The 17,115-nt window shown below is 51.5% G+C and overlaps 1 protein-coding gene across 1 annotated transcript; it reads left to right on the forward strand.

Moving 5' to 3' along the window:
- The first annotated feature begins 31 nt into the window (after window positions 1–31).
- COG7 (component of oligomeric golgi complex 7) lies at window positions 32–14,765 on the forward strand. Its single transcript, XM_038151697.1, has 17 exons — window positions 32–323; window positions 1,049–1,197; window positions 1,663–1,779; window positions 1,929–2,097; window positions 3,103–3,185; window positions 3,934–4,056; window positions 5,391–5,589; window positions 7,575–7,702; window positions 8,051–8,205; window positions 9,383–9,499; window positions 10,009–10,074; window positions 10,781–10,967; window positions 11,906–12,046; window positions 12,486–12,569; window positions 12,889–13,003; window positions 14,080–14,223; window positions 14,408–14,765. Exons 1-17 carry the CDS (start codon window positions 158–160, stop codon window positions 14,572–14,574), a joined length of 2,310 nt encoding a protein of 769 aa, XP_038007625.1. The 5' UTR covers window positions 32–157; the 3' UTR covers window positions 14,575–14,765.
- The last annotated feature ends 2,350 nt before the right edge of the window (window positions 14,766–17,115 follow it).

Genomic DNA, 17,115 nt, shown 5'->3' on the forward strand with positions numbered 1-17,115 from the left:
GCCCCGAGCCCGCCTCGGGACCGCCCCGGGACCGCCCGGAGAACCGCCCCGGGACCGCCCCGGGAGCGGGCCGCGTTTCCGGGTGCGCGGCGGGGCCGGGCCGCAGCCGCCGGGGGTGTCCCCCGGTGTCCCCCGCTGTCCCCCCGCTGTCCCCGCGATGGACTTTTCGCGGTTCCTGTCGGACGAGTTCGAGGTGAAGGGCTGGGTGAACGCGGCGTTCCGCGCCGTGCAGCAGGAGGCCCCGGGCAAGGTGGACGCGCACGCCGCCACGCTGGTGATGAAGCTGCAGCTCTTCATCCAGGAGGTCAACAACGCCGTGGAAGGTGCGCGCCGGGCGGGCTCGGCTCGGGCCGGGTCGGGCTCGGGTCAGGCGGGCTCGGCTCGGGCCCCACCGGGCGGGCGTGGTCCGTGGTCCGTGGTCCGTGGCTCGGGCCGGGCCGGGCCGGGCGTGGCGGCCCCGGTTCGGCTCCGCCCGGGTGCTCCTGTGTCCCCACGCCTGCCCCTTCCCCCGGCACACTGCCAGGCCGGTGCAGGCCGCCCCAGCGATCCCGGCCTGGCCCGAGACTGAGGATCCCCATCCCGGGTCTCGCAGCTATTCACCAACACATCTGGGAAACTGCAGCTGCTGCCAGTGCTGCGTTAGATGGGGTAGCAGGGTAAATGTCTTCTCCAGAAGGGTTGCCCAGCCCTGGCACTGGCTGCCCAGGGCAGTGTAGGAGTCCCTGGAAGGATTAAAAAGCCGTGTGCATGTGGCACTTGGGGACATGAGTTGGTGCTGGCCTTGGCAGTGCAGAGGGAACGGGGCTGGACTGTTGGGAACAGTTGGACTCGATGGTCTCAGGGGTCTTTTTTGAACCTAAATGATCCCATGATAAAATATATACTTAAAAGTTTAAAGATACAGCTGAAGATTTGTTGTTTGATGCTTTGTTGTGTTTTTTAGCGTTGGGTTTTTTCAAGTGCTAAAGATTAGATAAGATTATTGAAATACTGCCTGCTCCTGCAAGGGCTGTCACCCCTCCTCACTGACTGCTCTGTGTTGCTGCAGAAACAAGCCATCATGCTCTCCAGAACATGCCCAGAGTCCTCCGGGAAGTGGAGGTCCTGAAACAGGAGGCAACATTCCTGAAGGAGCAGATGATCCTTGTGAAAGAGGATATAAAGAAGTTTGAAGAAGACACAGCTCAGTCCATGCAGGTCAGTTCTTAGCGTTCATCTGCGACATGTGAAATTCTAAAAGTTACAGAGTTGCTCACATGAAATAATCTTGTGAAGTTAAGATAGGCAAAGCCACTTCTTTTAACATCAGCAGTGCAAAGGTGGGTGTGACCCAGAGCTGTGCAGTCTGCCTGTCCTGAGGAACAGCTGCTCAGGTTCAGTGCTGCTGGTACCTGGCTGGGGACCCTGCTTTCTGCTGGGGTGCAGAGCATTTTCTGGCAAAGTGGGTACTAAAAGAGCAAGACCAGAATTCAAACTAACCTGTTACTTGACTTTGAAAGATGATTTTACATCTCTAGCTCCTTCAAACCATTCCGTCTTCTTGTAGTAATATAATCTTTCCATACCTTTTTGTTTTTAAAATTTAGGCAGGAGATAACTCCCAAGCACCTGTGAGAGCCACGTTTTGTTTCAGAGGGGAACGTGGTGTTGTTTTTTCTTCAGGTCCTGGTAGAGATTGACCGGGTGAAGTCCAGGATGCAGTTGGCTGCCGAGTCGCTTCAGGAGGCAGACAAATGGAGCACACTAAGTGCAGACATTGAAGAGACTCTTAAAACACAGGTAAGTACTGAATTATTTGGTATTTGTGCCTCCAGCTTTTCCGGAGCTGTGTTTAAAAGTCGGGTTTTGAGGCGACTGTGAAACACATCCCTGGTGCTGGTGCTGTCTGAGGCTGCCCTTGGTAACAGGCTGCCTTTCCCTGCTGGCAGGACGTGTCCCTGATCTCAGCCAAGCTGACGAGCATGCAGAGCAGCCTGGCCATGCTGGTGGACACGCCGGATTACTCAGAGAAGTGTGTGCACCTGGAGGCACTGAAGAACCGCCTGGAGGCCATGGCCAGCCCTCAGATTGTTGCTGCTTTTAACTCCCAGTCTGTAGGTCAGTAGCTCCTGGTATCGTTTACGGCCAGCTCTGGGTTTATGGTCTTTAAAACAGTTTGGGTGGAGAGTTGGTGTCCTGAAGGCTCCTGGCACTGGCTCCTGAGCTTCTCCTGGTGGAGCAGGTGCCCTGGAATGTTCTGGGCTCTGCAGGTGCCCGCAGGCCAGTGCTGCTTTGATTTTCCTGTGGTTTGGGGTACCGGTGGCCGCTGCAGGAAATGAGAAGATTGCAGGATTTTATGGGCCTCGAGGATGTGTGAGATGGAGGTACTGCTCAAAGAAGCAGAAGGGCCTTGGCTCTCTGTTATCATGGTGTTATTGGTGTAATCAGGAAGGAAGTTTGTTTGGAAGCATTCTGACTTCCTACTGCTTTGTAAAAGCAGCTTTGCAAATTCTCCTTAGAAAATTGGTATTTTTGGACAGTTCTTTGTGCTATTCCTTCTCTGTGCTGCTGTCAGTGCTTCTGAAAAGTAGTTGTTGACACTCATCTCTGTGCCCTCGAGGTCCCGGAGGGATCTGGGGCTATGGGGTACAAACCAGACTTTTGAGGAAGCTGTGTTTCTAAGCCCTGTGCAGGAGCAGCTGTGCCATGAGCAGTCTGAGGCACAGGTATCGTTTTGAGGACAGGCGAAAGCAAAGCTGAGGCCTTTGTTGGGTATGCTTTAGGTTTGTGAGTGCTGGCTTGTTTCTATAAGCTAATTATTTCCTTCTAGGAAATGCTCTGGCTTTAATACAGGATGTGTTAGCACAATGTGCTGGTTAGGAAGTTAAATTCACAAGTGTGAATTGTGTAAAGTGTAAAGTGTGTCTGCTGTCTGATCTTGTTTGAGGGTGGGTTTCAGGCAGTTCTGCTCCTCTTTGAGAAGATAAGCAAAGGAAGATGAAGTTGTCTCTTTCTGTGTAGACCATTGTGCCTGCTCCCTTAGAAGAGGAGCTCTTTCTCAGACTGGTGTCTCACCCTCAGCTTTGGGGCTGATCCTGATGCCTGTTATTTCGTTTTGTTTAGATCAGGCAAAAATGTTTGTCAAAGTCTTCACAGAAATTGATCGGATGCCCCAGCTTCTTGCCTATTATTACAAGTGCCACAAGGTAAGTGTTGTGGTAACGTTTAACGTGGAGGAGTAGCAGTCCATTCCTGCTGGGCTCTGACTGCAGAGGGAGCTGCTGCCCCACGGATCTCAGCTGTGCTGTGCTGGGGGATGGCACCTGCTCCTCTGTGTTTCCTTCTGTGCCTTCTCTTGCTGGCTCTGACCAGCTTTGGTTAGTCCCCGTGTTGCAGGAGTAATTCTCCCCTCGGGTCCTTGTCCCTTCCTGCAGCAGACACAGGCTGTGTGTGCTCTGCTTCATTTCTCTGTGCCTCATGGTTTTGCTTTGCTTTGCTGGGGATGTGGCCATGTCAGCAGTAACTTTATTACTGCAACTTGCCAGCTGCTGACTTCTGTAAACTCTTTTCAGGTAAGATTAAAAGTTGGAATTCCAGACAGTTCTGTAGCCATAACCTGAGCTTCAAATTTCTCACATGACTGTGACTTTTGAGGATTAAGTTCAAGGCTGGGGCTTGCCAAGTATTTCAACTATTATGTGGGGGTATCAGTTGCAATCTCATTTTATGAGTAAAATACCAATGTTAATTAAATCTTTGAATCACTAAGAAGCTGAAAGTCTTTTCCTTCTGTGGTGCTGAATTATATGTTGTGCTGAAACAGGGAGAGGGGCGCACGGGGGAGCCTCGTGTTTTGGCAGAAGTGCTGTGCATGGGGAGTGCTGGGTCTGGCATAACAAAAGCAGGACCCGTGGCCTGTCAGTTGTCTTCTCAGATGGTTCTGTTCCCCATCAGGTGCAGCTGGTGGCCGTGTGGCAGGAGCTTTGCCAGAGTGACTTGAGCTTGGATCGCCAGCTGACCGAGCTGTACGACACCCTCCTGGGGACCTGGCACGCCCAGCTCCAGTGGGCAGCACAGGTACTGTGACAGGCTCTGCTGCTGCAGGGGCAGAGAGGACAGGGCTGGGCACCCTCTGAATTCCCACAAAGCCTTGAGGAGCTCGTGGCTGCTCGCCCTGAGTTACACTGTGGGCCTGATGGTGCAGGTTGGGATTTGCAGCCCACTCGCTGCCCCTGGTCCAGCCCTTGCAGACAGGATTTGAGCTCTGCTGTTCCACCAGCAGCAAGGTTGCCGTGTTATTGGCATTAAAGCTGCTCTATCACTTTCATCTGTATCTTAAGTTAAAACTAATTTGTTGGTGTTGTAAATGTGTTCTGTTGCAAGACATTTGAAATGCCTGAATTGCTTTATCACTTGGCCTGGAGGAAGCCCTCAAGGTCACGCTGGACTGATGCATATTGCTCTGTGTAAGATATCTGAGGGCTTCTGCTGTCACCCCTTGGAGTCTGTGTGCTTGTTTTCCCTGCCAAGAATAATGTAGGATCAAAAAAAGGTTTTGTCCTTTGGTGAAATGAAGAAATAAGTTCATATTGTTGAAGAGCTTTTCATCCATGAAGGGTAAGAGATTCTTATCTTCATGTGACAAAGCCAGTGTCAGTGCAGGGCCTGTGCTGCAGAGGAGCTCAGTGTTTCCTTGAAATGTATTTTTTCTGCCTAATGGTTCGATGTGACTTACAGGTCAGATGTCAGGTTACATTTTAGCAGATATTCTTTGAACTGGGGATTGTGAGAAATGGCACGTGGGGCACGGCTCATGTCACTCAATCTCCTGTGTTGCTTCTGCTTTCTGAAAAACTCTGGTACCTTTTTGATGGTAAACCCAGCTTTCAAAGCAAATGAGCAGAATACCTGATGAAAAAGTCACAGTGAAGGCTGTAAAAATTTTCATGCTAGTGGAGTGGCTGATTCTCAGCTGATTACAGACTTTCTAGCCTTTCCACTACTGACTTCTGCCTATCTGACCAGTAATTTGGCTTGTGATATAGTCCTATTTCTTCATATATTACTGATTCATGTTGTTTCCCAACACACCTGTGTAAACTTGAGTGCTCTGTTTCAAATGCCCTCTTCTGCCAGGTGTCTTTTGAATCACTGTAGTGCCCGTGTTCTTCTGAATTCAGTTTTTGACCTGTGCCTGCCTTCTAGTTTCTTGGTGGCTGTACTCTGTGTACTGCCCTAGACTTGCAGTCAGGCTGTCCTGTGTGTGGGTCAGCGTGGCTCTTGCAGCCTGAGCTGAGCACTTCTGGGTTCTTCACCCCTTGTGGGGTGTTCCAGGTGTGGAAGCTGCCTGCTGCTCTCTGCTGCTGTGTGTTCCTGATGTGCTTTTGCCAGTAGCTGTTCTGCTGCCGCAGGTTTTCAGGAACCCCCACGAAATCGTGACTGTGCTGCTGATTCAAACCCTGGGAGCTCTGGTGCCTTCCATCCCTGTGTGCCTCAGCACTGCCATGGACAGGACGGGCCAGGACGCCAAGCTGACCCAGCTGCTGGAGCTCCACGATGCCACCGTCCACTTTGCCAGGGGGCTGGAGGTCGCCATGCTGCCAAACCTCAGTAAGGCTCTGCCTCTGAACTGTCATTCCATGCTGTCCCCTTTGTGCAGCCCCATTGAGGGATTTTGTTTGGTTTTAGGTGGAGGGAGGGAGTTTCTCTTCTAAGCAATGCCCAGTTCCAGGGCACTTGCACCTTTGTGTTTGTGTGTGTATCTTACACCTGAGCTGTTGACACAACACTGAGTTTCCTGAAGCAGCCCTGTCCTGGGCTGGCTCTGCAGGGTAAATAGCGTTTAGCACTTCTCCTTTTACAAGATTTACTGTTTCTTCTGTCTCCCAGACAAGGAAATGTCTCCAGGGAGGCAGCGAGACCCATTGTGAGAGATGACAAAGCAGAGAAGTTGAGGAGTTTCCTGGAATTATCACACCTCACTAAACAAGAGAAAACCTGCTCGAAGGCTGCATCCATTGGATGCTTGTATTTGTTTTCGTAGTTTTTCGGTTGCTACTGGCTTAGGGTTTAATCAAGTGACAATGCCCAGTGTTTTTTCTGGACTGTTGGTAGTTTTTTCCCAGCAGCATCTTCAGTGTTTGTTTCCAAATCTGCCCCGTGCTTTCCCCTCCCTGGGACATTTGTCATTCTGGTCATGACTGCTGAGTGATCCCTGCAAACCAGGCAGCAGCAAGGTGCTGTTTGCACAGGTTCACGCCTGACTGGAGCTGTGGGCTATTTATAGACCCTTATGAATTTGGTGGGGCTGCTTCAAAGACTGGCTGTGGGAAAATCCAAAATGAAGGCTAATGGAGCATTTCTGATGCTGTGCTTCCTGTGTTTGGTTCCTCATAACATTGTCTTGAGTGTCTAAACCCAGATTCTTTCTTGATCCTGTAAATTATGATTGCTGGGCAATGTCAGGGAGTGTGACTGTGTCTGTTGTCAGGCTGGTTGCATACACATCAGTCATTTTCTAGCTTAATTTATGGTTCATTATAGAAATTATTAAAAAGGACTTGGAAAAATAATGCCAGTTTGTAGAAGATGATGAAATAGGAAGACCACTGTTAAATTGTTATCTGAATGTGTTTAAAAAAACACCCTAAGCCTTTACTTCTGTCTCTTTTAGTGTGGGGTAAGACGTTTGAGAAAAAAATATCTCAAGAATGGAAAGGCCAGGTGACTCAGCTGAGGAGACTGAAACCAGTTCCTGCCTGTGTGTGAGGGGAGGGCTCAGCTGTGATTCACTGGATAATTCAGTTTGGAAGGGACCTTGGGAGATGATCTGGTCCAGTCTCAGTCTCCTGCTCAGACTGGTGCTTGGGATGCTGTTCAGTCTGGTCTCGAAAGTGTCCAAGCAGAGGCAGTGCTGGCTTTGGACAGACTGCTCCACTGCTTTCCTGTCCTTGGGGTGTGAAAGTCTCTGCTGATAGCCAGGGTTCAAAGTAATTTTGGTTGGCTGCAGGTTTGAGTTTGGCAGAGCTTTGTGAGAACAGCTGGTGTCCAGTTCTGATTTGGGCAACAATCATTCAGCCCTGCTTTGTGTTTGGGTTGGCAGCTCCCTGCTCAGGCATGGCACTGAGAGGCTGAGTTTGTGCTTCATGTTCAGCTCTGGATGATGAACACTGGCACAGTGATGCTGAATGAATTGAATTAGTGTCAATTATTTCAAGTGTGAACTAGGCTTTCTGATAAATGAGGATTGCCCCTGTTTGACGCCGTGGGAGTAATGTGTTTCACTTCTCAGCTGGTTTCAATTCTTCTGCTGTAGGTTGGAATGTTTGATAGATTTTTGTCACCCAGGCTGTTTTGGGTCAGTGAGTGCTAATTTTCTTGAGACACTTGTTGAGTTAGAACATCTTGATTTTAGGAAGCAGGTAGAGATAATAATCTTGTTTCTAAAAAAATAAAAAAACCCAATCTATGTAGTTGAGATTGAAGCTGTTGGGCAGCATTCCAAGCCTGTGCAGGCAGCATACTTTAGTAGCTTGAAATGAGGCTTTTAGTAGCATATTCATCTCTCTGTAGACTAAACATGTGATTCTTTGTAGAGGAGCAGAACCTGGTGAAAGTGATGGAGCTCGTGGAAGTGGTGTATGCTCCCTACAAGCCCTATCAGCTCGAGTATGGAGACCTGGAAGAAGAGAATCTCCTCATCCAGATCAGTGCAGTGCCCTTGGTAATGTACCAGTCTTTGCTCAGCTGTCCTGGGAGAGGCTGAAGCTTCCACTAAACACAGGGGTCTTTGTCACAGTTACTGCTCTCTTTGCCCCTCTCCTTTTTGGTTATATTTCTCATTTGTAGAGGATTCTGCTGTTGGCAGACCTGTTTTTCCCTGAGGAGCTGGGGAGCACAGGGTTGGCAGCCTGGCTGTTGTTGCAGTCCGTGGGCAGGAGGGTGGGACCACCAGCCTGGTTCTGCCTTAGGAGTTTCACAGGAAAGGAGGATACCAGGGAGCGCTGTGTTACACAAGATGTTTTCTCTATTGCCTGGAAGAAGAGCCAGGCTCAGCTTTGTTGTTATTTAGGAGCACTGGGAGGTGATTGATTGTGTCCAGGAGCTGAGCCACTCAGTCAACAAGCTCTTCATGCTGGCGGCCGGAGCCATCGACAGCTGCGTCAAGCTCACGGATGGCCTGGGGGTGTGTGGGCTGCTGAAGGCCCTGAAGGCCCTCTTCTCCAAGTAAGGTGCCTTTAGGTACTGCTCCGTTTATCCTGAGCGAGTTGTGAGCGTGCAGTTTGTGGCCAAGGACTTGGTAGTTTATGGAAAATGGCTGAGAGCAGAAAGCGTCTCTGACTGTAGCATGAGTGACCAGCATCCCCCTTGCTGCTTCATTCGAGCACAGGCTGCTTTCTAGAGGAAAAATTGAAGGTTTTATGGCTACATCAGAGGCTTGCCAGCTGTTTCCAGTTCTGGTTGGGGGGGGGTTTCATTTTTAATAAATACTTTTGAAGGAGAAAATGTTTCCCAAAACAAAATAAGGCAAATTAGGCTGATGAAAGTAGATCTTAGTGGGGAGATAAGTCTGGAGGTTGAACTTGGTCCTCTTGGAGGTCTTTTCCAACCTTAGTGATTCTGTGAATACACAGTCACTGGGACAAGTGACCTCACATTCAGGATCTGCCTGTAAGTCTGAGATACCCCACAGAGTGAGATTCACTCTTAGTTCTTGTTTTAAAGTATCACTTTCCTATTCCTGTACTGATTTACTCCTTATTCCTTCACGATGCTGCAAGAGCTGCTTACAAGGTATGAATCAGGTATTGCTGCCCTTTAGGAAGGGGGAAGAGGAAAGCACAAGTCTCTGATCTCACCTTCTTTATAGGCAATTAGAGAGCAATGTACCTGCCTCCAGCTTATGGGCATTATTAAAAAGAAAATGGGGGTGGGTGGAAAACAGAATGTTCTTCTCTTTATCCGTGTTCTCATCTGGGGAGTAGCTGAGAAAACAAATTCATGAGATTGTTGTCACCATGTTCCTGGAGTAAGGGCCAAGGGATGTTGGAGTAGCAGGAGCTGTATAAAGTTTTCCTGGTCTTTCCTAGGAGATGGTCAGTGCAGTGGTAACTGAAATGTCTTACTCCTTCCTTCTCACGGGCGGGGAGAGCTCCTGGTAATCCACAGGCAGCATCTTTCCTGCTCCTTGTCTTCTGGTCTAGGCTATAGTGGGCTGTGGCTGATCAGTTCCTCCTCTTTGGAGTGGAGCCAGAGTGTCTCTTCAGTACTCCTTTTAGTGTTTCTGGCTCTTGTTTGGCCCTTGCAGGGGACTGACTGAGCAAATCACAGGACTTGTCTTCGTGCTGCTCTCCAGCCTGTGCTCTTATGCTGGTGCTTCTCTCTGCTCCTTTTCTCACTGCAGGTACACGTCTGACTTCACAAACACACTGCAGTCTATACGAAAGAAATGTAAACTGGATGATGTCCTGGCAGAGTCCCTGTTCCAGGAGGACTGGACTGCGTTCCAGAACTCTGTCCGGTAAAGGGTTTGGGTGTTTCTGTCTGGCTCAGAGCTGATTTTTGTATCAAAGCTGAAAGGGAACTACTTGGGGTCAGTTTACACAAGTTCTCAGCACAGAGCACAGGGCTGAGCTCGCTGTGCTGCAGGGAGCACCAGTGTCAGTCAAGGGTTTCAGGTTGCTCCTGGCACGGGGAGGGCTCTGGGGCTCCCCACCCTGCCTGGAGCAAGGCTGCATCTCATGTCACTTGTAATGTTAGCAGCTCTTAGAATATTTCCCAGTGACACTGAGCTGGCCTTCCCCATGATGACAAGAGGTGGCGTATGGATGAGGCCATTGGGCAAAATATTCAGTGTTATCAAATGGATGCAGAGTTTATCACCTGATTCACTCTTGACTGATGTATGGGCTGTGGTTTGGTTATGGCTTTCATAACTACTTGACATGGGTCTGAGATGGGTTCTCTGAGAGGGGTCTGGCATTGTCTGCCTCAAATCTCACGGTGTGTTTTTGTCTTGCTCTTTCCCAGGATAATTTCCATTTGTGGTGAGCTCCTTCGCCAGTGTGGAGACTTTGAGCAGCAGCTGGCCAACAGGTGGGCACTGGTGACCTTAATTCAGAGCTGCCAATGTAGGAACCAAGTTGAAAGAAAACAAACCCCAAGGTGCTTTGGTTGCATAGACCATGGAGGGAAAGGCACCACTGATTCCCCTTCCCCATGCTTTGACATGTCAGAGATGGGGCACAGACTGTTCTGCCCAGTCGTGTTCCCTGAGGCAGTCCCAAGAATCCTTTTCCTTGGATTCCTGGCTGGCCACCAGTGGGCTGCCAGATGGGGCTCAGGAAGGAATTTTCCACCAGATCAAATTGGCAAGATCCTTGTGCCATGGGGCATGAATCACGTGCTGCAATGTGTAGGTGTGCCTCAGCTGATGGGCTCCCTGTAACCTGAGGAGTGCAGGCACAGGCAGCACGTGGATCCTGCTGCTCCTTGTTGTAAGCAGTGCACTGCCCAGGCTGTGGTTCCTTGAAGTGCTCGGTGTCACTGGAGAGGAGCCCAGCGTGCCGTGCTCAGTGGGGCCCCTCTGCCCTCGTGTTCCCAGAGCACAAACCCCCCTGTTCTGCCAGCCCTTCTGCAGCTGGTGAGCTGCACAGTGGATGAGAGGACTGGCTCAGTTCTCTGTCACTGAATGCTCTCCCTTGAAGTCACTCAAGGGCAGTGCTGGTCCTTGGGCCAGCATGAGGACAGGACTGAGAAGTCCAGAGGGTTCTGCTGGTGACTTTTGTGTACTTGTTTTCAGGATTTTGTCAACTGCTGGGAAGTATCTCTCAGACTCCTACAGCCCTTGCAGTTTTTCTGGCTTTCAGGACACCAGTTCTGCAGAAAAGAAGAGCTCCATAAAAAATCCCTGGCAGGAATACAATTATCTCTTGAAGGAGAATCCATCCGAGTATGCCAGCCTTATGGAAACACTTTACACTCTGAAGGTAGCCCTGGTGCCTCAGTTACAGTGTGCTCTGGGGCCCGTGCTGGGTAGATGACACCTGGATTCCCCCTCCAGTCTAATGATTTTCATGCTGGGCTGCAGCCTTTCCATGGGCTGTGTTCTGCAGGGACATTGATACACAGAGAGATGAAATGTCCAAGCCCAGGAAGTCTGGACTCATTCCATCTCTCCCCAGATCCTGGCTCTGTTTTGTGAACAAGCCCTTATCAGCTCAGGTGAGGGAGATTTTATCACACTGAGCATTGGGAAGGTTGTGTTGGAGCCATCTCAAATTCTGGAGCCCACACACCACCTTCTGAGGCTTTCTCTGCCATTTAGGCTCAGCTGCCCTGTCCAGTCTGAAACAGAATTCTGCAGGATCATTCATGCATGGATCTGTGAACGGGGTAGAATGGCTTTAGTTATCTTCCTGTGGATCTAAGCTATGTTTGCCATCATTGGTCACATGGAGTAGTGAATTCAAGTTATGAGTTTTATTTCCTCAAAATGTTTTGATTTCTTCTGCACTTGGTTTACCTGCAGCTTTTGTGGTTCCACCTTCAGTGTCATGTGTCTGACTTTAAACCTTGACTAAACTGTCCAGTTCCACAGGTACTCTTCAGGTAGAACTTAATTCCCATGCAGGGTATCAGTTGTGCCCTTGGAGTAAAAGGCAGTTTTGCCACCTTCTCTGCAAGTTTCTCAGTATCCAGCATGTGCCAGAGCCTGGGGAGGCTGGAATGTGATTCCTTGTCCTGCAGTTCAGGGAGCAGTGGCAGTTTCTGTCTTGAGTAACTGCTCGGAATAGGTCATTCCAAAAGAAACAGCCTGTGCCGTCACAGAGGAAAGCTCTGCTGCACGGGGATGGCCTCATGGAACCCCTGCAGGCGTGTTAGCCCAGCCCCTGTTGTGTGGTGAATGTTTTTCTGTGCGTGGCAGGAGAAAGGCACCAGTAACCACAACCTGCTGTCGCCGGCGCGCGCGGCCCTGGCGCGCCTGAACCAGCTGAGCCACCAGCTGGCCTTCGACTCCGTGTTCCTGCGCATCAAACAGCAGCTGCTGCTGGTCCCCAGGATGGAGGTGGGCACTGGGCTCGGGCTGGGCTCCGCAGGCAGGCTTTGCCTGGGGGAGGCCTTGGGTCAGGCTTGTTCAGCTGTCTCCTCTCAGAACGTTCCTCTCTGGTGCCGTGTTTCTGCCACGAGCTGCAGGCAGTGGAACGGTTCCCCTTCCCTCTCCCACAGCCTTGGCAGCACAGCTGCTGGAAGGCTCTGGTGTTTGCTTGAGGTGTTGCTTTTCTGACCCTTGTGAGCGTGTTTCCCACAGGGAGTTGGGCAGAAAAAGAGTGGGTGTTTTGGGCCTCAGGGATAACATGGTAAACGCTTTCCCACCATCTGTGTTCTGCTTCCTAGAATCCCTTGGGTAGTCACAGTTCATGTTCTTGGGTCACCCCTTTCTAAAATGCTGACAGGCTTCGTGCTCTGGGAAGTCACTGATTCATCCTGCACTTTCTGCCTTACAGGGCTGGAGTTCTGGTGGCATTGGTGAGACCCTGACAGATGACCTGCCAAACTTCAGCCTGACCCCTCTGGAGTATATCAGCAATGTAAGAGAGCTCAGCTGTCTTTCTGCTCTAGAAAACAAATTGCTGGGAACACTCCAGAGAGCAAAGATTTGCTTGGAGTAGCAGTTCTCTGTACAGGTCTTTCTTGCCATGAGTGTTTCAGTGACTGCTTCTCTGACCTTGTGAAAAACTGTTTCTTGTACCAAGTGTAATGATGCACGAGAGCCAATTTGTAGGTGAGTGAGTGGCTGTCAGGCTCAGCTCTCTGCTTTCAGGTGTATTTACTGCAGGTGACCTTTTCTGTAGTAAAGGACTTGCCTTGCATTTGTTCAGTGACTCAGCTTTTGTGCTTTTATTCTAGATTGGGCAATACATTATGTCTCTTCCTCTGCACCTTGAGCCATTTGTCACTCAAGAGGATTCTGCTTTGGAATTGGCATTGCATGCTGGAAAACTGCCATACCCCCCAGAGCAAGGTAGGGTGAGACCAAAGGCTTGGGTGTCTGGGGAAAGCTTCCCCATCCTGACATCACACGGGTGGGATGTGACACAGTGACAAAACCATGGGAGATCCCTTTCCTATCACACTGCTTCTTCCAAGAATCCTTTGGTGAAACCCAGGAGGAGCCTCTAAATAATGAGTAAAACTTGATTTTGTTTCATTCAAACTGGAAGCTTTGGCTTGGTCTCTGTGAGTTTGGTGTTCATTAAAATGGTGGTTTGGGGTCTGAAGAGTTCTGTTGGGTTTTGGCTCCTGTCCTGCTCCAGGGGGCTGGCCCTGCCTGCTGTGTCACTAATCCTGCTGCAGGTAGCAGCACTAGCCACCCAGTGCCTTTCCCTGCAGGTGGGCAGTGTACCTGGTGTGCTGGCTTCAGTCTCTGTGTGGTGTTGTTATTTCCACAGACAGTGGAGAAGGCATAGAGCTTGGTATTTACAGTCTTCTGGAACCTTCCAAAATACACTCTTTAGTTCAGGCTTTTGCATTACTGTTATGTCACCTTGAAGCATTTACATGTTGCAATGCCTCGATAATTTTCAAAACCCTAATGAACACAGAGTGCCTCTAGGGCTGGAAAAACCCTCTTGTGAATCCTTGTCACTGCCGTGCTTTGCAAACTGCGCCTGGAAGAGGATCCTGTAGGAGGTGCCAGGCAGTGCCCTGTCCCAGCTGGTCACCATCAGCCCTCTGGAGGTGACCTACCGAGGGTAATCCCGGGGAGTCTTGGGGTCTGGAGCTCATGTCAGTGGTGTGCAGCCCAGGCAGAGAACATGACTGCTTTGATTACTCCAAAACCAGCTGATAAACTCTGACTGCCTGCATGTCCTGTGGAAGGAGCAGTTCAGATGCTATTAACCGGTTATTAACTAGCTGTTCAGATGTTATTACCCAGTTGTTAACTAGCTGTTCAGATGTTATTAACTAGCTGTTCAGATGTTATTACCCAGTTATTAGCTAGCTGTTCAGATGTTATTAACCAGTTGTTAACCAGCTGTTGAGGTGTTATTACCCAGTCAGGACTGTGTGCTGGCAGTAACGGGGCTGTGTGTGCAGGAGATGAGCTGCCCGAGCTGGACAACGTGGCTGACTACTGGCTGGGCTCCATCGCCAGGGCCACCATGCAGACGTACTGCGAGGTCATCCTGCAGATCCCACAGCTCACTCCACACTCCACCAAGCAGCTGGCCACGGACATTGGTGAGCTCTGGGCACAGCTGGTGTCACCCACGGGCTGCTCTGGCACCACGCTGGCTCCTGCCTGCTGGTGCCCGTGGGTGAGAGCTCTCCGTGACAGGATTCCCTCTGTCACCAGCAACAGGGACATCTTTCATTTCACAGTGTCTGTTGCCAGTTAAATACACGTTTTTCCTTAATTTTGCAGATTATCTCATAAACGTGATGGATGCCCTGGGCCTCCAGCCCTCACGGACGCTGCAGAACATTGTGACTCTGCTGAAGGCCAAGCCAGAGGAGTTTCGCCAGGCTGCCAAGAGCCTGCCCCGCCGGATGGCTGCTGGCATTGCGGCCATGAGGGGCCTGGAGGGTTAGCTGTGCCCTCCCTGCCGCTGGCATCACAGCTATGAGGGGCCTGGGGTGCCAGCTGTGCCCTCCCTGCCTCTGGCATCACAGCCATGAGGGGCCTGGTGTGCCAGCTGTGCCCTCCCTGCCTCTGGCATTGCGGCCATGAGGGGCCTGGTGTGCCAGCTGTGCCCTCCCTGCCTCTGGCATTGCGGCCATGAGGGGCCTGGTGTGCCAGCTGTGCCCTCCCTGCCTCTGGCATTGCGGCCATGAGGGGCCTGGAGGGTTAGCTGTGCCCCCCTGCCGCTGTCATTGCGGCCATGAGGGGCCTGGGGTGCCAGCTGTGCCCTCCCTGCCTCTGGCCCCTGCTCAAGGACTCATCTCCTCAGATTGGTTTTCGTTTCTGCAAGGACAGTGAAGAGATCTCTGGGGAATAGGGGAATTTATTTCAGACTAACTTTTAATAAATGTCTTTGTCTACGAAAAGCTTGTTCCATTCTTCCATCTTTAGAAATAAGGAAAGATGTCCTATGGCCGGATTTCCCAAACCTCTGGATTGCCCTGAGTAGCTTGAGCAGTGCTGGGAATGTTCTGCCAGGTGCTGGAGGGTTCATGCTTTGAGGCAGCCTTTTCAGAGAGTTTAATCTGGTGTACCTGAGGTGATGGGGAGATGCAGCACAGAGGGGGCTTCCTGTGGGCAGTGGCCACTGCTCAGGGCTGTTGTAAATACAGGGTCAGGAAGGGTTTCTTCAGCTGGCAGTTGAGGCTTGATAAAGCTCAGCTCTGAGAATAAAACCAGCTTTGTAGGTTGTTCCTGGTGCAATTTCACTATTCTACTGAAAGTTTGTGAGGAATTTCAGGAAAGTGGTGCTTCCTTGTACAATTTATTACTGTTTGTTATATAGATTTTTGTGAAACAGCTGGTCCAGCCTTGCTGTGCTCCCCTGGGAGGCAACGGGGCAGAATGCAGGGAGCTCCCAACACTGGACTGGCAGCTGAGTCTCGAGCAGCTGCACTGCTGCTGCAGCTGCCAACCCCTCTGCTCAGCTGGGCTCAGGCTGGGACCGAGCTGGAGCCAAGCACTGGAGACACTTCCCACTTTTATGAGATGTCAGACACCTCCGTGAGCCAGCTGTGACTGGAATGGTGAGCTGTCCCTGTCCTGCAGGGAACACGCTGTTCCCTTCAGTCCTGCTGTACGGAGGTGAAGCTCACCAGCCGTGCCTCTCCCACCCTGCCCCTGCCCCAGCGCTGCTGGGGAGGGTTTTGGGGCTGCTCCTTTGCTGCTGTTGGCCTGGGCTGGCAGCCAGCTGGGGCTGAAGTCATGAGGGCAGGCTGAGCAGCCTGGGACCTGCTGCCCATCCCAGGGACCTGTTGGTGAGAGTGTGAGAGGAGAGGCCAAGGTTCTTGCTCTCAGCATTTCCCATGTTTTAAGAAATGTGCTCTGGTTTTTCACTGTTTTATCCTCTGGAGGCCTTTGCCAAAGGATGGCACTGCATGCACTGAGCACTGATTCGGGAGGGGAGGGTGTCAGGTCCTTGTTTCTCACCCAGCTGTGATGTGGGATCAAGTGGCATCACTTTACAAGAGCTCTCCTGTGGGAAAGGAGGCTGTGCTTGGGTGTTTGTGGTGCCCAGAGATGGAAATGTTCCTTTCAGGAGACAGGAGAAGTCTAGGACAGTTTGTAAGGGCTGGATTCCTCTGTCTTTACAGGTGTTTTTGCTGTCGTGCGTCCTGCTGGCACTCTGGTGGTTTAGGGGCTCGCTGAGCTCAGGCTCTGCCTGGGTGGGGTGGTTCTGTACAGAGCAGTGTGTTTGGGGCTGTTGGTCCTTCTCCCTTCAAACGAGAACCAGCTGGGGGAGCAGGGGCTGGGGCAGAGTGTGGGCATGTGAAGGAGGTACTCCCTGAATCTGGATTCGGGGAATTTCGAACACAGCATTCCGTTGTGTGGGGCAGGGTCAGCCGTGCTGCTGGCACCTCAGCTGGTGCTGCTGGCACCTCAGCTGGTGCTGCTGGCACCTCAGCTGGTGCTGGTGGCACCTCAGCTGTCAGAGCGTCCCTCGGTTCCTCTGTCCTGCTGCTGGTGCTCATCAACTGGAGCCACCCTGTCCAGCGCTGCCGAGGGGCTGGAGGGACCCTGGGCACGCTGTGGCCCCAGCTCTGCACCAGAGCCCTCTGTGCTCGGGGAGCTTGGTGTGCAGGAGGCTCCTGGAGCCCCCTCTGCAGCCGCCCCACGCTGGCGCCGTGCCCAGAACGGCGTGTTCTGGTGCGAGGCTTAACCGCAGGATTGTGCTTCCTCTTGAACTTCTGCACAAGTACTTCAGTAAGGCCAGTCCCAGCGGCTGTGATGGGTTCCTGGGAAAGCTCCTGGGGGCTGTAGCCAGCCGGGGACAGGTGAACTCACTGCCCCACTCAGCTCAGCCCCACAGGGACCACCAAAGGCCCGGCTGCCCTGGTGTCAGGGTGAGCACCGTGCTCTCCTCCTTGCAAGCCGCTGCCATCAACCTCTTGCCAGCACTGGACTACCCCCGCTGCCAGCAGGGAAGCTAAAGGCAACTTTTAAATCAACTT

Source organism: Motacilla alba, chromosome 14, assembly GCF_015832195.1.
Source record: "Motacilla alba alba isolate MOTALB_02 chromosome 14, Motacilla_alba_V1.0_pri, whole genome shotgun sequence".
NCBI classification, from domain to species: Eukaryota; Metazoa; Chordata; class Aves; order Passeriformes; family Motacillidae; genus Motacilla; species Motacilla alba.